The sequence below is a fragment of the Prunus persica genome, chromosome G1, assembly GCF_000346465.2.
Source record: "Prunus persica cultivar Lovell chromosome G1, Prunus_persica_NCBIv2, whole genome shotgun sequence".
Taxonomy (NCBI): Eukaryota; Viridiplantae; Streptophyta; class Magnoliopsida; order Rosales; family Rosaceae; genus Prunus; species Prunus persica.
In genome coordinates, this window is record NC_034009.1 from 38,646,647 (window position 1) to 38,667,879 (window position 21,233).

The 21,233-nt window shown below is 37.5% G+C and overlaps 5 protein-coding genes across 11 annotated transcripts; 3 read left to right on the plus strand and 2 right to left on the minus strand.

Moving 5' to 3' along the window:
- On the plus strand, positions 36 to 7,905 carry LOC18789190 (ubiquitin carboxyl-terminal hydrolase 26). Of its 3 annotated transcripts, none has more exons than XM_007225349.2 (15): positions 36 to 273; positions 970 to 1,067; positions 1,166 to 1,762; positions 2,492 to 2,747; positions 2,955 to 3,700; positions 3,823 to 3,931; positions 4,164 to 4,342; positions 4,455 to 4,739; positions 4,811 to 5,018; positions 5,314 to 5,385; positions 5,563 to 5,793; positions 6,209 to 6,472; positions 6,733 to 6,874; positions 7,008 to 7,226; positions 7,524 to 7,905. In XM_007225349.2, the coding sequence occupies exons 2-14, from the start codon at positions 988 to 990 to the stop codon at positions 7,100 to 7,102; spliced, it is 3,264 nt and encodes a 1,087-aa protein (XP_007225411.1). In that variant the 5' UTR covers positions 36 to 273; positions 970 to 987; the 3' UTR covers positions 7,103 to 7,226; positions 7,524 to 7,905. The 3 variants fall into 3 exon arrangements, with proteins under 3 accessions (XP_007225411.1, XP_020421565.1, XP_020421571.1); XM_020565976.1 differs by having other exon boundaries at positions 7,527 to 7,905; XM_020565982.1 differs by lacking the exons at positions 6,733 to 6,874; positions 7,008 to 7,226; positions 7,524 to 7,905 and having other exon boundaries at positions 6,191 to 6,293.
- On the minus strand, positions 7,522 to 9,305 carry LOC109949774 (guanine nucleotide-binding protein subunit gamma 1-like). Its single transcript, XM_020565985.1, has 4 exons — positions 8,790 to 9,305; positions 8,642 to 8,694; positions 8,478 to 8,522; positions 7,522 to 8,361 (listed from the first exon to the last, which is right to left on the minus strand). Exons 1-4 carry the CDS (start codon positions 9,048 to 9,050, stop codon positions 8,280 to 8,282), a joined length of 441 nt encoding a protein of 146 aa, XP_020421574.1. The 5' UTR covers positions 9,051 to 9,305; the 3' UTR covers positions 7,522 to 8,279.
- On the plus strand, positions 9,757 to 13,443 carry LOC18791804 (ribosomal RNA small subunit methyltransferase H). Its single transcript, XM_007222382.2, has 4 exons — positions 9,757 to 11,082; positions 11,162 to 11,473; positions 12,385 to 12,577; positions 12,721 to 13,443. The coding sequence occupies exons 1-4, from the start codon at positions 10,738 to 10,740 to the stop codon at positions 13,146 to 13,148; spliced, it is 1,278 nt and encodes a 425-aa protein (XP_007222444.1). The 5' UTR covers positions 9,757 to 10,737; the 3' UTR covers positions 13,149 to 13,443.
- Positions 14,573 to 16,940, plus strand: LOC18788936. Of its 3 annotated transcripts, none has more exons than XM_020554666.1 (8): positions 14,573 to 14,935; positions 15,014 to 15,103; positions 15,213 to 15,452; positions 15,556 to 15,664; positions 15,764 to 15,809; positions 16,033 to 16,118; positions 16,289 to 16,347; positions 16,428 to 16,940. In XM_020554666.1, the coding sequence occupies exons 2-8, from the start codon at positions 15,018 to 15,020 to the stop codon at positions 16,540 to 16,542; spliced, it is 741 nt and encodes a 246-aa protein (XP_020410255.1). In that variant the 5' UTR covers positions 14,573 to 14,935; positions 15,014 to 15,017; the 3' UTR covers positions 16,543 to 16,940. The 3 variants fall into 3 exon arrangements, with proteins under 3 accessions (XP_020410255.1, XP_020410254.1, XP_007223805.1); XM_020554665.1 differs by having other exon boundaries at positions 14,579 to 14,836; XM_007223743.2 differs by having other exon boundaries at positions 14,619 to 14,836; positions 16,443 to 16,940.
- Positions 17,024 to 21,016, minus strand: LOC18790220 (protein starmaker). Of its 3 annotated transcripts, XM_020554662.1 has the most exons (4): positions 20,821 to 20,972; positions 20,324 to 20,696; positions 17,997 to 20,124; positions 17,085 to 17,512 (listed from the first exon to the last, which is right to left on the minus strand). In XM_020554662.1, the coding sequence occupies exons 2-3, from the start codon at positions 20,677 to 20,679 to the stop codon at positions 18,003 to 18,005; spliced, it is 2,478 nt and encodes an 825-aa protein (XP_020410251.1). In that variant the 5' UTR covers positions 20,680 to 20,696; positions 20,821 to 20,972; the 3' UTR covers positions 17,085 to 17,512; positions 17,997 to 18,002. The 3 variants fall into 3 exon arrangements, with proteins under 3 accessions (XP_020410250.1, XP_020410251.1, XP_020410252.1); XM_020554661.1 differs by having other exon boundaries at positions 17,024 to 17,512; positions 20,324 to 21,016; XM_020554663.1 differs by having other exon boundaries at positions 17,085 to 17,493; positions 20,324 to 21,010.

Sequence of the window (21,233 nt, forward strand, 5' to 3'; positions counted from 1 at the left end):
ATAAATGATGTCGCAAGGCGGCGCGGTCCCCATTTTTATTTTTATTTATTTTATAAAAATAAATTAGGAAAAAAACAAACAAGACCAAGTTTTGTGTTACCAAAATCGAAGCCATTCCTCGCACGCTGACCTAAAAAAAACCCCAAAATCATATATTTTTATTTTTATTCCTCAATTTCACACCAAAAGCTCGTCTCTTTCATCTTCCTCCAAGCTTCAGCTCCAAAGGTCCAGCTTCCTGTTCCTCCTCTGCTCCTCAAACCTCAGAACCAGGTACCTCTTGAGCTATTTCTCTTTTGATCATATGTTTTTGTTTCTCTAATTTTCTTTTGCTTTAACATGCTTGGATACTGTGATTTGATTACTTTTTTTTATTGTTGGTTTCGATCAGGTTGTTTTTGTCGTTCTTGTAGTTTCTAGGGTTTTTTTTTGTTTTTTCTTTCTGTTAATTTCTTTTTGTTTGTTCCTTTTTATTTCTGGAAACTGCTGCTTGAAGATCATTTTATTTTCATTTGCTTATTATGTATTCGTGACTAGCTTTGAGAATGCATGATGGAAGTCTTCGCATCTGAATTTTATCAGAATGCAAGCTTTCGGTTGTGTTGTGACAAACAAGGTACAAGGACATGCTTTATCTGAGAGTATCAAAAACTGTATTTCTCCAAAGATTCCGAAAATTATAAAAATAAATAGACATGAAGCCATTAAAACTTAAAAATTAGTTTTCTAATACCTTTAAACCCAATATCCCACAGTAGTGATATGGAACGCATTGGGCTAGTATATAAACTGCTTGTACACTTTGACTACATCCTATTGCAAAAAAGATCATTGTAAAATGATTTTAGAGAGTATAGTTTGTGACTGTAATTCTAGATTATATATATATATATATCTCTCTCTCTCTCTGTGCACATATTCATTGTAAAATTTTGAAGAATTCATGTTTTGCATTCATGTCCATTGCAGGGTTGGTCGGTGGTTAAAATGAGCCGACCAAGTACACGCAGTAAAAATAAAAGAAATAGACAAGGGGATAATGTTGACACCACTTCTGAAATATTGAGGTAGAAAGTTTTTTTGGTTTATGTTAAAGAAGTTATTTCTGTTGCTTGATGTGCACCTTTGTTATGTGTTGGCTCACATTATGGTTGGTATTGTGTAGGAAAATACATGCAACAGGTGAAGTAACAAATGAGGATATAAATACGCTATATAAAATTTCAAAGCCAGTTTGTCAAGGTTGCCGTGTGAATACTAAAGATAACCCAAATTGCTTTTGTGGACTAATTCCACCTCCTAATGGAAGTCGGAAATCTGGCCTATGGCAGAAGACATCAGAGATTATGCAAAATCTTGGCCCAGACCCTTCTCAGGATCTTCGTCCTTCTGCTGATTCTCCTGCAGGCCTCACAAATCTTGGTGCAACATGCTATGCTAACAGCATACTCCAATGTTTGTACATGAATAAATCCTTCCGTGAAGGTATTTTCTTGGTTGAACCTGAGGTTTTGGAACGGCAGCCAGTGTTGAATCAACTTTCTCGGCTTTTTGCACAGTTGCATGCTAGTAAAATGGCTTTCATAGACTCATCTCCATTTGTAAAAACGCTGGAGTTAGATAATGGAGTTCAACAGGACAGTCATGAGTTTCTAACGTTACTTCTTTCTTTACTTGAACGTTGTCTGAGCACCTCTAAAGTTACAAAGGCAAAATCTATTGTTCAAGATCTTTTTCGTGGAAGTGTATCCCACGTTACCAGGTAAAACCAAATCTGATTGGAGTAGAATTATACTTCTTTCAGATAAGGCCTTTCTCTGTGTTATTTTTATGTTCTTTTTGCATTATGGGGATTACCAATTGATGTTTGTCAATTGTTTAAAATGTCACACAAACATTGTGGTGTCTTCTTATTTCGTTTGGATAGGTAGTGACTGAGTTCATAGAATGATGTAAATTATCCAACCTGTCTTTAAAAAATTTAATGGGATCAAGATACCAATCAAAGTGATACACAAGGGAGCCAATAACAGTGTAAATGAAAATTGTCAAATAATTATTGACTGATTAGCGGTTGTTTTCTTAATGCGTGCTTGCCATTTTCTTGTTGATGTTAGCCCTTTAAAAAACAAGTAAATACTTCCCCTCCATTAGAAAACTATTTATTCCTTTTTTTTTTGGTAAAAGAATTGTGAATGAGATTTGTAATGTTCATATTTTTCTAGATGGACTTATAAAGTTCTTGTTCCTCATAGTGACTGGTGTGGCATTAGATATACTTCTGAAGTTTGTTTAATATTTCCGTTCATTTGTAACTTTTGAAGTTTTTAGCTTTGCTGCTTTTTTTTTTCATTTGGGTTATTTGTATCATTATGTTTGTGCCCCAGCAGCAAATTTTTGAGTACATTTGCTTTTTCATATAAAGGTGAGTCTACGGTTATTCCTTCAGCTGATCTCACATGGCTATTATTTTATCCTTGCATGTATGCAGGTGCTCACAATGTGGAAAAGACTCTGAAGCTTCTTCCAACATGGAGGATTTCTATGAGCTGGAGTTGAATGTGAAGGGTTTGAAAAGTTTGGATGAGAGTTTAGATGATTATCTTAGTGTTGAAGAGCTTCATGGAGAGAATCAATATTTTTGTGAGTCGTGTAAAACAAGAGTTGATGCTACCCGAAGCATCAAGTTGCGGACATTGCCTGATGTTCTGAATTTTCAGCTTAAGCGTTGTGTTTTCCTTCCAAAGGTAGTTATGATATTCTTGAGAATGTAGAGTTTCCATTTAACTTGTTGATGAGCACAGAAAAGCAGTCTAAGCTATGTTTTATGTAATACACATGTTTGATATTGATGCAGATTAGAGGTTGTACACTTGTTGGTTATATGGTTAGTTATAGAAGTTGTGGTTAATAGTTATTTTAATATTTTCTTCTCTATTGATTTGTGTCAGTAGACGACAACAAAGAAGAAAATTACTTCTGCATTTGTTTTTCCTGAAGTACTTGATATGAGGCAGAGGCTATTTGAGCCTTCTCAGCTTGAATCAATATATGATTTGTCAGCCGTGCTGATTCACAAGGGGACTGCAGTTAACAGTGGCCACTATGTAGCGCATATCAAGGATGAGAAGACAGGACAATGGTGGGAATTTGATGATGAGCATGTTTCAAATTTAGGTCCTCACCCATTTGGAGAAGGCACTTCAGGTTCCAATACCAAGCCTGTTCATGTTAAACCTGAATCAGTTCATCCATCTTGCACGGGACAAATTAATGCTGTTTCGAATGGTGATAATGTGGATGTCAGTCACCAACAACCTACGGAATCTATTTCTGGTCATGTGGAGACGTTTTCATCTAGTGATGCATATATGCTGATGTATAATCTCAGGCGTTGCCGAAAGGATGATGAGAAAGTGCCTGTAGAGTGTAATGCCATTGATAGGAAGATAGAAGGTGATATTGTTTGTAGTTCTCTTCCATCTCATCTTTGTGAAGAGATTAAAAACTTTAATGCATCATATCTTGATGCTTGCCAAAAATACAAATTTAAAAAAGAAGAAGAGATGAATCATATCACAGAGCGTAGACAGGAAGTGCGTTCAATTTTGTCTGAAGCGCCTGTTCGATCTTTGGAGGAATCCTTTTTCTGGATTTCAACAGACTGGCTCCGTCAGTGGGCTGATAACATGATTTCACCGTAAGGACATTCTTTCTGTCTTTGTTTATATTTCTAGTTCTTAACTTTCTTTCTGCTGGAAATACAGTGTCAGGGTCTCTGTTTTGCATATTTTTGTGGGCTTACACAGTAATCACTTGCAGTGTTCTTGACAACACATCCATCCTATGTTCACATGAAAAAGTTCCAGCGTCAAAGGTTGGCTCCATAAAGCGGTTGTCAGCTAAAGCATGGACCAAGTTGTTCTCTAAGGTATTTGCTTGAGTATTTTGGACTCACCTAATACTGTGTGAACTGTGGTTACATACAGCCGAAAATTGCATCATGATGCTCTATGTGATGAACCTGATGTCTTTTTCTGGTTTCTTATGTGTTGATGCTGTCAAATGTTCTGTTTGCTTGTTTTATCTTTTCCATGTCTGTGTTTTACTTCTGTTGCACTATGTGTTTTACTTCCTTTTTAACCGAATGTTGGTAATTTCAGTATAAAGGGAGCCCAATACTGGCCTCTGATGCCTACTGCATGGTTTGCCTTACTGAGGGGGCTCGAAATGTAGTGTGTGCTGACAGCTATAGGGATAGGAGAATACTCATGAAGCAAGTTGCTGAGGATGCACTAGCCGGGAGGTGTTCAGATGGAGAATATTTTGTTTCTAAAGCATGGTATGGCTGCAAACTATTCTGTTGCTTTTTATTCTTCCTTCAGACCTCTTCAATCTTCTGCTGCATCATATTTTCTTTTTCTATAGTAATTCTAGTTAGTTTCTATTTGTAGGTTACAACAGTGGCTTAAAAGAAAAATTCTTGATGCTCCATCAGAAGCTGATGCGGGACCAACAGCTTCAATTAGGTGTCCTCATGGGCAACTTATGCCTGACCAAGCCACTGGTGCTAAGAGATTGCTTGTTCCCGAGAATCTCTGGCTCTTCCTTTATGAAGATGCTTTTGCAGTAAAGCCTGATGATCAGTTGGGTTGTTCAACGTTTCCTTTAGACTCTGCACAGTGTTCCCAATGCAGTGATGAACTATCTGAAGTAGCATGCATGGAGGATTCTTTGAGGTAATTTAAACTTTTACTCCTAGCAGACTGATAAGCATGTGTAATTGCGTTAACCAGTATTTGTGCTGCAGAGTGGTGAGGCTCAAACAGCGCCAGACTCATGAGAAATTACTTACAGGGAAAACTGTGCCACTTTCTCTGGATTGCAAGTATTACTTGATACCCTCTTCTTGGCTTTTGAAGTGGAAAAACTACATTACTGCAAGTGGCAAGAATGTTTCCTCAGTGGAGAAACCTGAAACATTAGAGGGCATCATGGATTTGCTGAAGTGTGAAAAGGTAACTTGCAACTTTTCTGGGCAGTGATTCTGTTGAATATCCAGCACCTCTGGTAGACCATAAATGGCGATATGCATGTTTTTTACTTTAACCATACTCATAAGTCAGACAAACTTACCATTGGTCCCAATTCAACAAGTTGAGGAATCCTGGCATCAAGTTATGGACTGATTATTTGAACTAAAAGTTTTTTTGCGCATTTGAGAACTATTATGGTCCGTGTTCAATCTGCCTTCTTTTTATTCTGTTATTAGTGTTATGAAATTATTTTAACTTTCCTCTTGCTTTCTTTCAGCATTCACGACTTCTAGAAAGGCCTGTTGATCTGGTCTCTAAACGTGGTTTAATTTCCCAGAAGTCTCCCCCTGTAAGTGTGAATAAATGTGTTTGTGAATATGTGTGTGTGTGTGTGTGTGTTTGAGAGAGAGAGAGAGATGCCAGGCCATTTTGAATGGTAAACTTGCAGCTATTTTTGTTGATTAATCTTGTGTGAATGCTCTAATGTTGGAATTCTTGCTTCTTCTTTTTTCTCTGTGGATTCTAGGTGGATGGGTTAATAATCATTCCTGAGAGTGACTGGAAATCCTTTTGTGAGGAATGGGGTGGTGTACAGGAGAAGAGCATATCTGCTGAAATTGAGTTAAGTAAAACTGAAGGAAATAATTTGGCAGGGTCCTGCGAAGAGATGCCAATGTGTGAGGAGGATCTAAGTACCCCAAATCCAGTAAATGGTGAAGTTGAGTCTAGACAACTCGTGATTAGGACTTGTCCTGAGGTAAAGGCTTACCTTTTTTTTTTTTTTTCCTTCTCTTTTCTTGTCATGCATAGCGGAGGAAACTTGTTTTTCTTGTTTGTTTTTTAAGTAGAATTTGTCTACATTAGGAGCTCCAATCTCTGGAATCTTCGGATCTGTTGTCTTCTGGTAGGATAATTGGTTACTCGAGTTAACTTATGGAAAGTAGTAGCTTAAGTTGCCTTGTGGAATTAGTTCTCTCTGTCTCTCCCCGTCTCTCTTTTAGGAATCAATTTTGTTATTATGCAGAATTTAAGTGCCAGCAACATTTGCTAGATTGTTCACAAAAAAAATCTACAAATTTTACAAATTTTGAGTGTGGGTTACATCAAAATTTGCAAGTTACAAGGAGCATTTTTAAAGTTGTTCTTCTGATTAGGTGTCTCAATTTTCCTAGATATGTGAGGATTGCATTGGAGAAAGAGAAAGCAGGGAACTAATGCGGAAGCTTGACTATTGCAATGAGGACATATATGTGTACTTTATACATGGCAAGGAAGCTCCAAAATCCATTCTAAAACCATCTGAAACAAATTTTGATCCAGATCGCCGAGTTTCCAAGCGCTCTCGGAAGACAAAGACTGGGGATCAGATAAGCTTGAAAGTCTCTGGTTCCACAACCGTATACCAGTTAAAAATGATGATATGGGAATCTTTTGGGGTATGCTACTTGAAGCTAACACATACAAGTGAACATACACACTAATGCACACATACACAAACACAAGTGCTATGTGCACTTTCTGTTGGTTTACACATCCATCTTTCCAAGATTGAAAGTATTCTGGTTTCATTTCACAACTTGTCCTTTTAAGGTGGCACTCTCGTGTTGTGCCCCTGGTGTTTTGAATATATAAATTAACTATGAGTTAAAATTGTTTTGTTCCTGTTGGCATCTGATTACTGTTTTACATTATGCAGGTTGTTAAGGAAAACCAGGTACTTCACAAAGGTACTCGGATAATTGATGATGAAGTTGCTACTCTTGCGGACGTGAATATATTCCCTGGGGATAAGCTTTGGGTGAACGATTCAGAAATCCATGAGAACCGAGATATTGCTGGTAATTTCATGTTGTTAGTTATTTGGACATTTTTTAAAATATGGTGCTTAGGAAATGTTTGTAGTTGGTCTGATTGTAATGCATTGGCCAATTTCAATAACCATAACATGCATTTTAATTTTTTTTTATACAGATGAGCTATCTGACCAGAAAATGGATGTGCAACACACTGAAGAGGGGTTTCGTGGGACGCTTTTGACAGCAAATGTTTCATCGCAAGTTGTATAAGATGCTTGCTTTTGCTATTTAATATTTGAATGTAGTATGCATGTTTTTGTAGATATTGATAGAGGGGAGGTGACTTGAATATTTTTAAACTTCAACCTGCATTCTGAAGACCTGCATTTTTGAGGTTAGTTGCAATTGTACTATCCAACTACTTTCTTTTTGTTCCATAAACTGGCTTGCTGAATCTTCTGTGTTACCTTTTCCTTTTCTTTCTTTTTTTCTCCACTTCTTAACCTTATCTTGTACATTCTTTCTCCTCTGATTCCTTTTCCCCTATTTAGGTAAATTATGTTTTATGAGTTTTTTTTTCCATTTTAATTTTACTTCAATTAAAAATGGATAAATGCTGCCGCTGATTTTCAGGATTTGTTTGGGAAATCATTTTTTATTTTGACCCTTCTCACTCTTCTTTTTGTTCCAGAAGCAGTTGAACCTAGTAACTGTGGGCTTCCTGAAGGCTGGTCCCGTGTGTAATGTAGGTTACCCTGCCCCTTGCCTTTGAAGACATTTTGCCATATGCTGCCATGCTCGCTCGCACATCGGAAAAGGAAATGTGATGTGTGCCGTGTCCTGGTCAAATGTTTTGGTTCTAACCAGGTGGTCATTTTTCTGTTCGTAAGGATGTTACCGTGCCTGTTATATATGCCGAACAATGTTCAAGTATCATGGCATGTGTTGTCTTGAATGTAGATTTGTCAAAATTGATGGAGTGTGATGTTTTCTCTCATAGCTAATAGCTTCTGCGGCTAGTCATTGTACAAGTAAGTTTTATAAAGTGTTAATAAAGCGAGTTTTATGTGTTATTTCCTCTGCACTCGTTCTTAATCTTCGATTGCGGCAATAAGAAAAATAATTGGAATAAAATTTCTAATTACTAAGGCCTCTTTAACAAGCAAAAAGAATGTTGAGACCAAAAATAAAAATAAAAATAAAAAACCAAATCGAAAAAGATAGTATGATAATATAACAGATGCTCAAAGGGGCATATACCAAATGAATTTTCTTTCGTGTAATTTTTTATGTTTGCTTGTCTGTATGCCAATCATGTTCTTCCCAATAAGTTATTCAAATCATGGTCAAAGAAAGTGCACCAAAAACAGAACCTCCTATTTTCCCCTGCCTGAAGATAATGCATAAAAGAAAGAAAACACTGATTTTGAAGAAAGTGAACAAGTTTTTAGATCCAGCGATTGTGACTTCTTGAGTTGTGGGCTCCTCTGAACCACCTATCCCACCCTACATCAGCTGGACCTTTAGTCCTGTGTGTACAAAAATATCCCATCCCAGTCAAGATTAAGATAGAAAAGAAAAGTCCTCTTAAACAACAACAAAGAAAGAAGGGACATGGTTGGTGGGAATTATAATTATCTCTTACGATGGAAGCAGGGGATCAGAACTGGATTCAACGCTGGCAATGAGCCTGTATGAGATTCACCATAAACATTTATAAAATTAAAAATTAAAAGAAAAAAAAGAAAAAAAGTGATGTTGGGTTGGATTGAAGTTTGATAAAACAGATTAACATTGGATTTTGCTTACTCTTTGCAGACAATGGAGGATTCACCTACTGTCTCTAGTTGGGTCAGCTCTTTCTGCATCACAAGTCATAACTTTTGTTTTTAATGATAAATTATTGGTTTTTCTAGCAATTACAGAATACACAAGAAGAATGAAATGAAAGACCGACCTGGATGATGTCGATTTGGTTATGGAGATGGGATATAGAAGCTGCCAGTTTATGCTTCCCTATGAAAGTGGGATATTGGGCTGCTCTTGCTCTGTCCTCAAAATGAAGAGCCGCTCCTCCTCCTCCTTCACCTTCATGATCTTCTTCTTCTCTCTTTAGTCCTTCTTCTCTTCCTCTTCCTGGAGATGATGATGGTGATGGTGATGGTGATGATGATGATGATGGGTTTGCTTCTACTTGCTTATCCATTGTTGTCGACATCACCACTTACTTGCACCAATACCAACTACAACCAAGCCTGTTTTTTGGACCTAAATGATCAACTTTAAAAAGGAAGGGGAGAGAGAGAGAGAGAGAGAGAGAGAGAGAGAGAGAGAGAGAGAATGTGGACCTAGTTTGTTTTCATGATTAAAGCAACAAGCAGTGGACATAGAATAAAAAAGGTGAAATAAATAAAGAAAGCAATGGGATTATAAAGAGTGATGAATTTAAAACTAAAGCAGTCAGTCAAAAAGAAGAAAATGGTTTATGAGCGGCAGAGACACAGGCAACACGCTAACAGCTCAGGCAGACCATATATTTCCATCATCCTCGTATAATTTATTTAATAATGTTAATAATAATTTTGTAATATTAATGGAGATGACAAATGGTTAGGGGATGAAAGTAGCTAGGCCGCCACCTATCTCTCTCTGTTAACTGCTTTTGGCGGTTTGACAGTTGACATACCAAAGATTAGCTTAGTCCTAATCAAACTGTGATAGACTTTCCAACTTTTATCTGCAATAAGCAAAGCTTTGCTTATTTTCAATCATCACATTAATGCAAATGCAAAATTTCTGCTACTAGTTATTTCAATGAGAGTATCTCCCAACCCTTCCCCCGTGTTCTATATTGGTTGTGAGATATTTTGGATTAAACCGAGGACTCCATCAATTATTTAGATTTCTTACAATAAGAAGACAGTTCTTTGAATTCTTTAATATTCCCTGAACTAAACTTTAGGATTCATACTCAAAAACACAATCAAAACTCAAAACTACAAAAGATCAAAATTCATACATGAAGTCCCACTCTAAACCCAAAATACGAAAATTCATACACGAAATCCTAATCCAAAATCAAAACCCCAAAATACTGAAATTCTTACATGAAACCCCAATCCAAACTCTAAACCTCAAAACGTCAAAATCAAAACCCTAATCCAAACTCAATACCCCAAAATGCTAAAAATTCATATCCAAAACTCCAATCTAAATTCCAAAATTCCTACCCCAAAATCCAATATAAACTCGAAATTTAAAACCACAAAAGGCCAAAATTCATACACGATCCAAACTCACAAACCTAAAAAATGCCAAAATTCATACCCAAACTCAAAACTCCAAAGTTTATACCCAAAACCCTCATCCAATAACTAACTTCAAAATGCCATAATCCAAACTCAAAACACAAAATGTCAAAATCGTAACCGAAGCCCCAATCTACACTCTAAACTCAAAAGCCCAAATTCACACACGAAACCTCAATCCAAACTCTAACTAAAAATCCAAACTCAAAACCCGAAAATGCCAAACTTCATCCCCTTAACCCCAATCCAAACTCTTAACTCGCAAATATTCAAATGTAACTCAAAATCCAAAAATGCGAAAATTCATTCCCATAAACCCAATCCAAATTCCAACTCCAAAATGTCAAAATTTAAAATCAAATGACTAATGCGCTTGTTCATAAATAGCACATTGCTTCAATTTTCTTTTCAAGCGGCGGTGTACAACAAGGCCTAAAACTTCATGTGTAATTCGTAAAATTTTCCCTTCAAGGTTTGAAGTTTGGTTTTTGATTTTTGGGTAGTGGAGTTTGGTGTTTGGGCCAACCCAGCATCCCACTTTAGGGCTACAAAAATTAAAATCAAAACCACATCAGTGTGGTTATAGATTTGGAAGAAATGGCAATAGCATCAACATCAGCCTCAGCCTCAAAGCTCTTCTCTTTTTCCTCGTTATCATTCCGTCTGCGAAGCCTCACAACCGCCTCTAGTATCAGCAGCAACTGCAGCACCACAAGCAAGAAGAAGAAGGAGAAGGAGAACCTGAAGCAGAGAGTGGTGATAAAAGAAAAGAGGAGAACGCGTTCTGATAGAGAGTTCAAATTGGAAACCATTAAACGTTATGGAGATACTGCCGCCCACATTCCAGTCATGCTTGGTGAAGTTTTGGATGTATTCTCGGCATCCAAACAGCTCCGGTACTTCGTCGACTGTACGGTTGGAGCTGCTGGGCATTCCTCTGCGGTCAGTAATCACTCTTCATCTCTCTTCATTTGAAGTTTTTGTGAGTTGGGTTTTTGGATTTATTGTTAATTACTTGCAGATAATTGAAGGCCATCCAGAAATGGAAGTGTATGTAGGACTTGATGTTGATCCTGTGGCGCTTGAGAAGGCTCGAGCACGGATCAACTCTGTTTTGCATAACCCAACTTCTTCGACCCTCAAAGCTTCCACCTTTCTGGAGAATTTCAGATATGTTAAGTCTCTGCTTTGCGATGTGGATGAGACACTCCTTGACACTGGGATTGATGGGATTTTAATGGACTTGGGAATGTCATCAATGCAAGTGAACGATCCTGAAAGAGGGTTCAGTGTGCTTGCTAATGGACCTCTTGATATGCGAATGGATCCTCAGGTAACAGATGTTTCGACATTCTTATATCTAATGGAGACTGGGAATTTTTTATTTTTTTTTTGGTTCTCTAATTATGCATATAAAAAATTTGAGTGTGTAAGTGTAGGCTGCCTGGTTACTCCATTTTGAAGTCTTGTTTTTTTTTTTTTTTTTTTTTTTTTTTTTTTTTTTTTTTTTTTTTTGAGGACCTTTTCTATTGAAAGGGGCGATAGCATATTAAACTCACACACACAACACGAAGTCTTTCAGCTGGTAGAACTTTGTTATAGACTGTTGGTAATCTTATTGAGTCAATCTAGTATTTATGGTGATAATTATTTCTTTAGATGGGCTCCATCAGGGAGTCTTTAATACCATTCTCTCTATACTTGTCCATCAGGGTTGCTTGCGTCCGTGAATTAACTCAAATGCGATGCCAATTATACTGATGTTTAGGCTATAATCACTTCTCATCAGAAGCATATGGTGAGGCTACAGTTACGCCACATGCATGTACATGCAGCAAATTGTTGCCCTTGACGATATTTTACATAAGTATGAGGATTGGATGTGCCATGACCTTCATGAGGATTTAATATTTAGGACAGTTGAGGATGGACTGCTGTACATTGCCTATCATGGGCTCATGTGGGGTTGAAAAGATTTGAATGGCCCCAATTATGATCCCCTTGTTATAATTTATATGAACCTGTGACTCGACTTCTGGAACTAGGCTTAGTTATCTATTTTCTTTTCGAAATTAATGCCCGCTGCCAACAATGTCTGTCTGCTTCATTGAAGTTCTAGGTGATATTGTAGGGTGAATGAAAAGTTTCTAGGCGGAATGACATACATGATTCCTATGTTTTACTGGTTGCATCATCATTTTAAATGTTTGTTTCATTTAATTGATTGGAGTAGGGCTATGACAGGCAAGTCTGAAAGCTGAAGACATTTTAAACTCTTGGCCAGAGACTGAGGTAGGGCGCATCCTGCGAGAGTATGGGGAAGAAAGTAACTGGTACTCTCTTCAAAATAGAATTGTTAAAGCCCGATTGAATGGTGGATTGCATTCCACTGGTGATCTAGTTGATCTTATAAAAAGTGCGACTCCTCTGAGTCGAGGTAGGTATCCTCTTGTGCTCTGTTGTGGTTCTACTTTGGCCTTGCATTGTATATATCTGTCAAGATTATAGTACCTTTGCGTGTTTTGGTCATGGCTATGCAAAAAAAGTTTCAATTACTAAAATCGAATTCAATTGCAACAGAAGGAAGGCAAGGTTGGATTAAGACAGCTACAAGGGTCTTTCAAGCTCTGAGGATAGCTGTCAACGATGAACTGAAGACTCTGGAGGATTCTCTTTATGCTTGTTTTGACTGCCTTGCACCTGGTGGTAGGCTAGCGGTCATCTCTTTCCATAGTTTGGAAGACAGAATTGTGAAACAAACATTTCTGGACATAATCAATGTCAAAGATGGAGATGGGGATATTGATATGAATGAAGAAGAAGCGCGGAACAAAGATTTGAGAAAGGTCAGGAATGACATTGATGAAAGTGAAGCATGGATCAAACAAATGGTACAAGGCTTGAGAGGAACAATTCTCACTAAGAGACCAATTACACCATCTGAAAAGGAAGAGAGCCTGAATAGCCGTTCCAGAAGTGCTAAGCTGAGGGTGATTCAGAAGGCTTAGTTTAATTATTTTGATGAATTAGGTTTTGAAGACATTCCTACAGCAATATTTATCTGCATCTCTGGTGTTTTCCCCATTTTTTATTCACATTTTGTTTAGGTTGGGAGTTTAGATTATATAAACATTTTTTGTTTTTGAGGAATGTAATATTCCACATATATGAAATATCTCAAACCCTAGAGTGTTCATCCATTTGATAGGAACTATTTCCTTGCAAATATGCTAGAGGTTGGTGTTGGAAGTGTAATGAGAGAAGTGTAATGACCATGTATTAGAAATCTTCTCGTTTCTCTTTTGTTTTTTTCTTTTGATAAATTACCAGAAATCTTCTCTTGAGTTATTGTAAATCAAGATGCAAAGTTGTTTATCTTTCACTAATGTGCATAGAATAAAGGTTTATTATCACAAAACGTCCCTAAGGTTTACGAAACTATCAGATTGCATCCTTAATGTTTTTGTGTGTCATTCGTGGTCCTCAAGGTTAGTATGTGTTATCACAAATGGTCCATGTCGTTAGGTTCCGTCAAAAACTCTGTTAATTTGTTGATGTGGCATATATATATAGCACAAAACATCCCTGAGGTTCATGCACTTATCATAAATGGTTCTTGCCAAATTTTTTAATTTAAAATTCATAAAATTTTGGTTTTCTTTTTAAAATTTTATGAATTTAAAATTATTTAAATATATATATTAATATTTCAAATACATGTGATATTGTAGATGTGGGCTTCATATATATGCCACATCGACAAACTAATGGAGTTTTTAAAAAATAATTTAAAAATGAAAAAACTAAGGGTTTAGGGTTCATAAATGGTCCTCAAGATTAAAATCCTTCTATAAATAATATTTTCATTTATAAATAATTTTAAAAAGAAAACCAAAATTTTATGAATTTTAAATTAAAAAATTAAAAAAATTCGTAAAGACCATTTGTGATAGGTGCATGAACCATAGGGATGTTTTGTGATATATATACAGCCCCGATCTCTTGGACCACAGGGGTCCAAGAAATTGTGGTCACCCACCGTTGGATGTTAATCCAATGGTTCAAAAAAAGTTCTTAAAATGAGTGCAAGAGTGAGTGAACTGTTGAATTTACATCCAGCGGTGAGTAACTACAAATCTCTTGGACTCCTGTAGTCTAAGAGATCGAGACTGTATATATATATATGTCATGTCAGCACACTAACGGAGTTTTTGACGAAACTTAACAGCAGGGACCATTTGTAATCGCACATACTAACCTTGAAGACCACGAGTGACACAAAAAAAAAAAAAACATTAAGGATGCAATCTGATAGTTTCGTAAACCTTAAAGACGTTTTATGATAATAAGCCTAAAATAAATAATAGTTTAGACTATTACTTTTATTAATTAAATAAAAGGAAGAAGTGGTAATGGTAAATAATAGTCATAACGGTGGCATGGGCAAAATTGTATTTTTGCAGTGGTTGTGGGTTGAGAGACATTGAGAACTGCTGAGTTGTCATGTCTTTTCTTTTCACGATCCTATATCTTATCTCAAATCAAATCTGAATCCCCTCCAACTATCCTCTTCCAACTCTCAGTAACATTTAATATTCGACCCACACATTATAACCACTATCCTCTTCCAACTCAAAACCAAAATAATCTTTTTTTGGAGGAACAAAACCAACAGAAATTTAAAGAACCAGAACTGGTGAATTTTCTTCCCCTCTCTGTTCCCACTATTCTCCCCAACCAAACAGAAATATGAAAATAATAAAACAGGGCTTGCAGACAATTTTATTTTCTATGGGTTTTGTTCTCTTCCTTTCCAACAGTTCATAATTTAAATTTCTTTATGTGCTCTGCTTCCTAAAATATCTTTTTGCAGCATAATGAAGACACTGGCTATCAAATGGCATGAACAAGTACATTGGTGTGCCTCATTCCCATCCTCTCATATGCCAATCTTCAACCCCAGGTTCTTTTTTCTAATTTTGTATTGCAATTCGCAATTTTATCTTGACCCATCGAAGAAAAGTTAGCAGTGATCATTCAGTGGTTAAGAAATCCTTGCTTTTATATTTCAGGAAGAAAATTGAAGTGATAAAGGTAACTAAAGCAACCAGCTTAAGTTCAGAGTCAAATGCAAAGAAAGCAAATTTGTGTGCTGCAAAGAAGGAAAGAATTAAGCTGCCAAATCATGATGATAGCTCTGGTGGCAAGACTTTTCACATTAGTGAGTTTCTCAGCCACCAATCAGGAATTGAAGCCATGCTTAACACCAGAGCCTTAAAAAGCTTTGAATCCCTTGATACTGATACTTACAGGTCATTCCCTTGGAACCCTTTTGTGCTTGACTTCTTCCATGTTCACTTGAAACTTCAAAAGTGAGTCTAAGATAGGAAAAAACAATGCCCTTTTTCTGTGCAGATGCACCCTGCCAAAGCTTCAGCTTTTGAATTTTGAAGCTGCTCCTGTGCTGGACTTGAGAGTGACCCCAACAAATGAAGATTGTATAGTTGAGATGCTTTCTTGCAGGGTGAGTTTCAAATCCCATAAATGCTTACATATAAAAGTGAACTTGTAACATTGCAAAATGAGGATGCATTTGATGGCTTCTTACAAATTTGATTTGCAGTTTGAGGGTTCAGAAGCCGTGGAACGCCAAAACAGCCATTTTTCAGGTGAATAAAGATTGGGTGAGAGTCTTGTAACTTTTAGAAGAGTAAGTTTTAGTCCATGGGAATATCGAATTTACACTTTCGAAGGAAGAAAGACTTGTAAGGTCATCAAATGCTCATTTATTTTTGAAAGCCTTTATTCTAAGGGCCTGGCTGCAAGGCTCTTCATGTATTTCTTTGAAAAAGAATATCAAGCGTCTTCTAATCTTATGGTCTCTATTTACAGCATTTATGAGAAATCACATGTCGTGGGACACAAATGACTCTGAATCTTTTTTGGAGGTTGATGTGAAGCTAAACCTCACTCTTGAGGTTGTTAAAATTTCGCTTGCATTATCCTTCACTCTCTGTTATCTTTCTCCTTCACTTTCGACGCAATAGCCAATACATGCCATTTTCACCTGTCGTTAGCAGCTGTTTCTAGTTTCTACTTGCATAATTGAGCTGGAATATAGGATTTCAATAGCATATGTTATGTGCAGATTTATACACGCCCTTTCACCATGATGCCAGTATCAGCTGTTGAGCGTCCTGGAAATTTGTAAGTACTTGAAGCTTTGTTTGTTTCTTTAGAACTTTATATAATTGTTTTTGGGCAGAGATGAATTCAAACTGTGCAAGTGTGATGACATGCAGAATGATGCAAGCCTTAGTGGATAGGCTGGTGCCATTGCTTCTGCAGCAACTACTACAAGATTACAGCAAATGGGTTGTTGATAAGCAAGCAGTTGGATGATCTTCCATCCATTTCTGCAAACAGAGATAGATGAGTAAAACAAAAGAAGACAGAATGGGGAGTCGTAGTTTCCAGCCTACGACGAAAAGTAATCCCTTCTGCATCAATCTGAACATTCAACTCTACTTTCCGGCGACATTATTTCAAGTTGCGGTCATTCTTTTGGGGAGGAAATTGTTAACTTGCAGCTTAAATTTAGGTCTAAAACTAAAACCTCCCCACAATATCCTTGATCCTTATGATGATGTCCTAGAATTTTGCGGATGGATATAAAATGTGTTAAAATTCTCGATCAAGAGGAGATGTAAATTTTTAGTTGTCATTTTCGTCTGTATATCTTAAGATGTAATGTAATAACATTGTTAGTTCATCAATTTATGACATTCAAGTTAGAAGGAAATTTGTCAATCCCTAGCTTTCATGGTTTTATCATTGTCACCTTACAAAGAAGAAAAATTACAATTGTAACCAAATCCGTGACTTCATTGGCAAATGCCATGACACATTGGGGGATGCATTGCATCATGCTGCTAATAAACAAATAGGCCAACAACAAATAAATAGATTAAAAGCATTGCGTTTCTCATCGCTTCCTCAAAGACTCCCTTGGCTGCAGGGAAGAAGGCATGCCAAAGACTCGTGAAAATAGCAAAATAAAATCACAGCATTCCAGGGCTGGATCTGATGGCAAACAAAAAAAACTAAGTCTCAAACTGCGTTCCTAAAAACCGTATTACAGGTAAGTTGCATCATCTGATACAGATCCAAGAAAACATTACAACTCAAAATGCAATACAACAAACTCGGCCAAACTAAAATTGCACTCCATCACAGGCGGCACAACCAGTTCAGCTCTCAACGGTTGGTCAAACTAATATGCCACCTCCATCACCAGCAGCACAACCGGCACAACCAGTTATCTCGACAGTCGATTATGTTCAGCAAGCTCCTCTGACAGACACAATAAAACCTGTCACATTTTTATGTTAGAACCACAATGAAGGTTATATTGCGATGAAAAAACAGATTTAGAAAACAAAGGGCACGCGCATGGATGAGTTACAAAGAGCGACTCAGAGGAGACTATTTTGACACTACATATCCAACTGCCACTTCTAATGCCACACTTTGCTAAGCATATAAACCACTATGTTTCAGCTTTCAACAGATAGCTTTATTCCTCTCTTTACAGAAATTAGTGTTTTGCAGAAAAGAAGCTGCATGAAGACGACAGCTACAACCACCTTAATTCTTATAAACCAAAAACATAGAAACTAAAGCATGGGAACCCATGACACATAACAAAATGGATGGCTGATAACATGCACTCAGTGACATTTATTAAAAGGCATGCAACCTTGATGTTTGTATGTGACCTCAACATAACAAAAAATTCAAAAGCATTTTACAAACAATGCATGTAAAGAATTTTTTTTTTTAAAAGTATATCTTACCATAAATCAGTCCCGATTCCTGGAACGACCATCATTATGTTTGTCATTTTCATATCTTCTTCTCTCACTTGATCTAGAATCATCATATCTTGCTCTCTTGTAATCCAGGTGCCTATCTCTCTCTGTCTCCTTACTTCCCCCTTCTTCATCTATGTTTCCATGCCTTCTAGAATCATCAGATCTTGCTCTCTTGTAATCCAGGTGCCTATCTCTCTCAGGCTCTTTACTTCCCCCTTCTTCATCTATGTTTCCATGCCTTCTAATTCCACGCTCCTCTTCAACATCCTCTCCATGCCTTCTATATATACGATCATCTTCATTGTGTTTGTCATTTTCATGCCTCCTCCTAACCCTTTCAGTCTCCTTACTTCCCCTTTCTTCATCTACTTTACCATACCTTCTATTTCCACGCTCCTCTTCAATATCTTCTGCGTGCCTTCTATATTTGCGATCCTCTTCAATATGTTTGTCATTTCCGTGCCTCCTCTTCTCCCTCTGTGTCTCCTTACTTCCCCTTTCTTCATCTATTTTTCCATGCCTTCTATTACCACGCTCCTCTTCCACATCCTCTACACGCCTTCTATATTTAGGATCTTCTTCATTGTGTTTGTCATTTTCGTGCCTCCTCCTCTCATTTGATCTAGCATCATCATATTTTGCTCTCTTGTAATCCATGACTTGATCCCTGTCAATATCCTTATTTCCCTGTTCTTCCTCCATTTTCCCAAGCTTTCTGTTTCCATGCTCCTCTTCGTGATTTTCTCTGTGCTTTCTATATTCATGATCCTCTTCGTCTCTTCCATGCTTCCTTCCCCTATTTTCTTCCTCCTTGTTGTGTCTTCCACGTATTCCATGATCCTCTTCATCCCTTCCGTGCTTTCTACCCTTATGCTCCTGATCATCCTTGCTGCGGCTTCTACCTCCTCCACGCTCTTCGTAATCCTGATTACCCCTCCTACTAACCCATTGTGGTTCACTATCCTTGCTGTGAACTCTGTCCTCACGTTCTACAGTCACATCATCATCAGTATCAATCCTGCCACTTCCTCTACTCTTTTCTGTTATTGCACCTCTACTTTTTCTGGACCTTTCATAGTCAGATTCATCATCCACATCATAATTTTTCCTGCTTTTTCCACTTCTAACATTGTTGCCTTTGTTGTCATCCTCCACGACAAAATTATCTCGCTCCACCTTTCGGCTACCATGCTGATTCCTCTGCTTCTCAACTTGACTTTTTTTCCTTTCCATCCTGCTGTCAGAATCAGACTCATCCCCAGAATCATGCCGCCTGCTTGGTTTCACATGTAGTTTCTCCTTTTCAGCTCTACTCTTCGAGAAGTCTTTATCAGAACCAGAATCTTCATCAGAATCATGCCTCCTACGAGGTTGTTTGGATTTCTCAACTTCCTTTCTGGATCTGCCCTCAGCACCATCATCACTGGTAGCAGAATCAGAATCATCAGTGTCATTCTTTCTGCTCTTATTATGCTTCTTTACAACCTTCTGCTTCTTTCTACCATCAACTTCTGAATCATCTTCATCGGAATCATGCCTCCTATGAGGTTTTTTGAACTTATCAACTTTCTTTCTTGAACTGTCCTTCGCATCATCATCACTGGTGGCAGAATCGGAATCATCGGTGTTTTCATTTCTTCTTTTATTGTGCTTCTTTGCAACCTTGTGCTTCTTGCCAACATCAACTTCAGAATCATCTTCATCACTGCTGCTAGTTCCACGGCGCTTCTTCTTTTTATCAGCTTTCGGAGGACTACCACTGTTATCGGTATCAGAAGAATCATACTTATGCCTTTTCTTCCTACTTTCTTCCTTCTTGTTCCGCCTAGATTCTTTCACACTCTTTTTCTTATCATCTTTTTCAGCTTTCTGCTTTTCCTCCCCATGTTTCTTCCGCGAATAGTCCCTGTCCAAAAATGCATGCTCGCTTCTCTCCTGAGGCCTGCCATCATCATTTGGACCATTCTTCCGACTACTTTTCAGTCCATCATCAACCTCATCAGTATCTTTTTCTGTTAAATCAGATGAAGCTAGTCCAAGAGCAGCTCTTAATGTTTCCATTTGCTTCTCCTTCCTGGCAGCAATTTGGTGGGTCTGTGTATCTGAAACCCTGGTTAAGTGACAAAATATAAATTTAATCAAAAAATTCAAAATACCAAATTTCAATGTCCAACTTTTAATCACATTCTATTGAGCAGCAAACTACATGCAAAATATACTACTATAATTAGAAAATTAAAGATATTACTATTCATATATGCAAGCAATTCTCAACATTTCATACTTTAACCAAAAAAGAGAGAAATTACTTCTTATCGGAAATCACAACGGCGGTGGATCCACCGAGCTCCTCGGAAGCAGCTGCGGCTTCGAGAGTCTTCCGAGCCTCCTCGAGCTTCTCCGCGATCTCAGTATCCGTAAAACCCTGATCGATGAGCTTATCCTCGAGCACCACAAGCTTGAGCTGAATCTGGCGCTTGCGATCATGCTCGAGGATGTCCCTGTTGGCCTTCTTCATGACGCCGCCCATGCCCTGGTCGTCGTCAAAGCCTCTGGAAGAATCGGCGACCTTTCCGGTCCTCGATTTGATGAAGAACTTGTTAGTCTGTATGTAACCATTGGTCCCAGACCCCCTTGGAGTTTGTAACCCTATTCCGTTGTACATCTCGCTCTTCAAAATCACTGTTCAATCACAATCGGTACTAAAATCAACTCGCAGAAACCCTAGATTCAAAAACAGGTGGATACAAATCCAACGCAAAACGAAGAAGGGCAAGCAATTGATTTCCAGGGAAACAAACAGAACCTGGATTTCGCTAAGGGCGGTGTTTGTTGAAATTCCCTGGCTCTCTCTTCGTATCACAAGCAGAGAGGAAAAATACAGATTTATAACCTCTGTATTTTTTTCTGTTTTAAAACCTTTTCAGGTTTGGAAAGGAATTTCGAGAAGAGGCCAACTTTACAGGCTTTGGAATTTATAAAGGCTTTTTTTATCACAAATTGTGCCTTAGGTTTGTAAAATTATCGTCTTTGATTTTTTATGTTTTTTTAATGACATTATTGGTCATTCCGTCAAGTTTAGTAGAAAAAAATTTATTAGATTGTTGATGTGGACGCTAAGTGAATTAAAATTAAAAATATATATTATAAATGAAGAAAAAAAATTAGGAAAAAAAAAAAAGATGGGTACGAGCTGGGGATGGGTCTCTGGTGGAGGTG

Bases quoted from the DNA above. Each gene is read 5' to 3' on its own strand.
- LOC18789190 (XM_007225349.2), top strand. From the start codon at position 988: ATGAGCCGACCAAGTACACGCAGTAAAAATAAAAGAAATAGACAAGGG. The intron at 1,068-1,165 runs GTAGAAAGTTTT...GGTATTGTGTAG, and splicing joins ACCACTTCTGAAATATTGAG to GAAAATACATGCAACAGGTG. The intron at 5,794-6,208 runs GTAAAGGCTTAC...CAATTTTCCTAG, and splicing joins TGATTAGGACTTGTCCTGAG to ATATGTGAGGATTGCATTGG.
- LOC109949774 (XM_020565985.1), bottom strand. From the start codon at position 9,050: ATGTCGACAACAATGGATAAGCAAGTAGAAGCAAACCCATCATCATCA. The intron at 8,695-8,789 runs GTCGGTCTTTCA...CTTGTGATGCAG, and splicing joins ACCAAATCGACATCATCCAG to AAAGAGCTGACCCAACTAGA. The intron at 8,362-8,477 runs GTAAGAGATAAT...TTGTACACACAG, and splicing joins TCTGATCCCCTGCTTCCATC to GACTAAAGGTCCAGCTGATG.
- LOC18790220 (XM_020554661.1), bottom strand. From the start codon at position 20,679: ATGTACAACGGAATAGGGTTACAAACTCCAAGGGGGTCTGGGACCAAT. The intron at 20,125-20,323 runs GTAATTTCTCTC...TCACTTAACCAG, and splicing joins GTTGTGATTTCCGATAAGAA to GGTTTCAGATACACAGACCC.
- LOC18788936 (XM_020554666.1), top strand. From the start codon at position 15,018: ATGAAGACACTGGCTATCAAATGGCATGAACAAGTACATTGGTGTGCC. The intron at 15,665-15,763 runs GTGAGTTTCAAA...TTTGATTTGCAG, and splicing joins TTGAGATGCTTTCTTGCAGG to TTTGAGGGTTCAGAAGCCGT. The intron at 15,810-16,032 runs GTGAATAAAGAT...CTCTATTTACAG, and splicing joins CCAAAACAGCCATTTTTCAG to CATTTATGAGAAATCACATG.
- LOC18791804 (XM_007222382.2), top strand. From the start codon at position 10,738: ATGGCAATAGCATCAACATCAGCCTCAGCCTCAAAGCTCTTCTCTTTT. The intron at 11,083-11,161 runs GTCAGTAATCAC...AATTACTTGCAG, and splicing joins CTGCTGGGCATTCCTCTGCG to ATAATTGAAGGCCATCCAGA. The intron at 12,578-12,720 runs GTAGGTATCCTC...CAATTGCAACAG, and splicing joins TGCGACTCCTCTGAGTCGAG to AAGGAAGGCAAGGTTGGATT.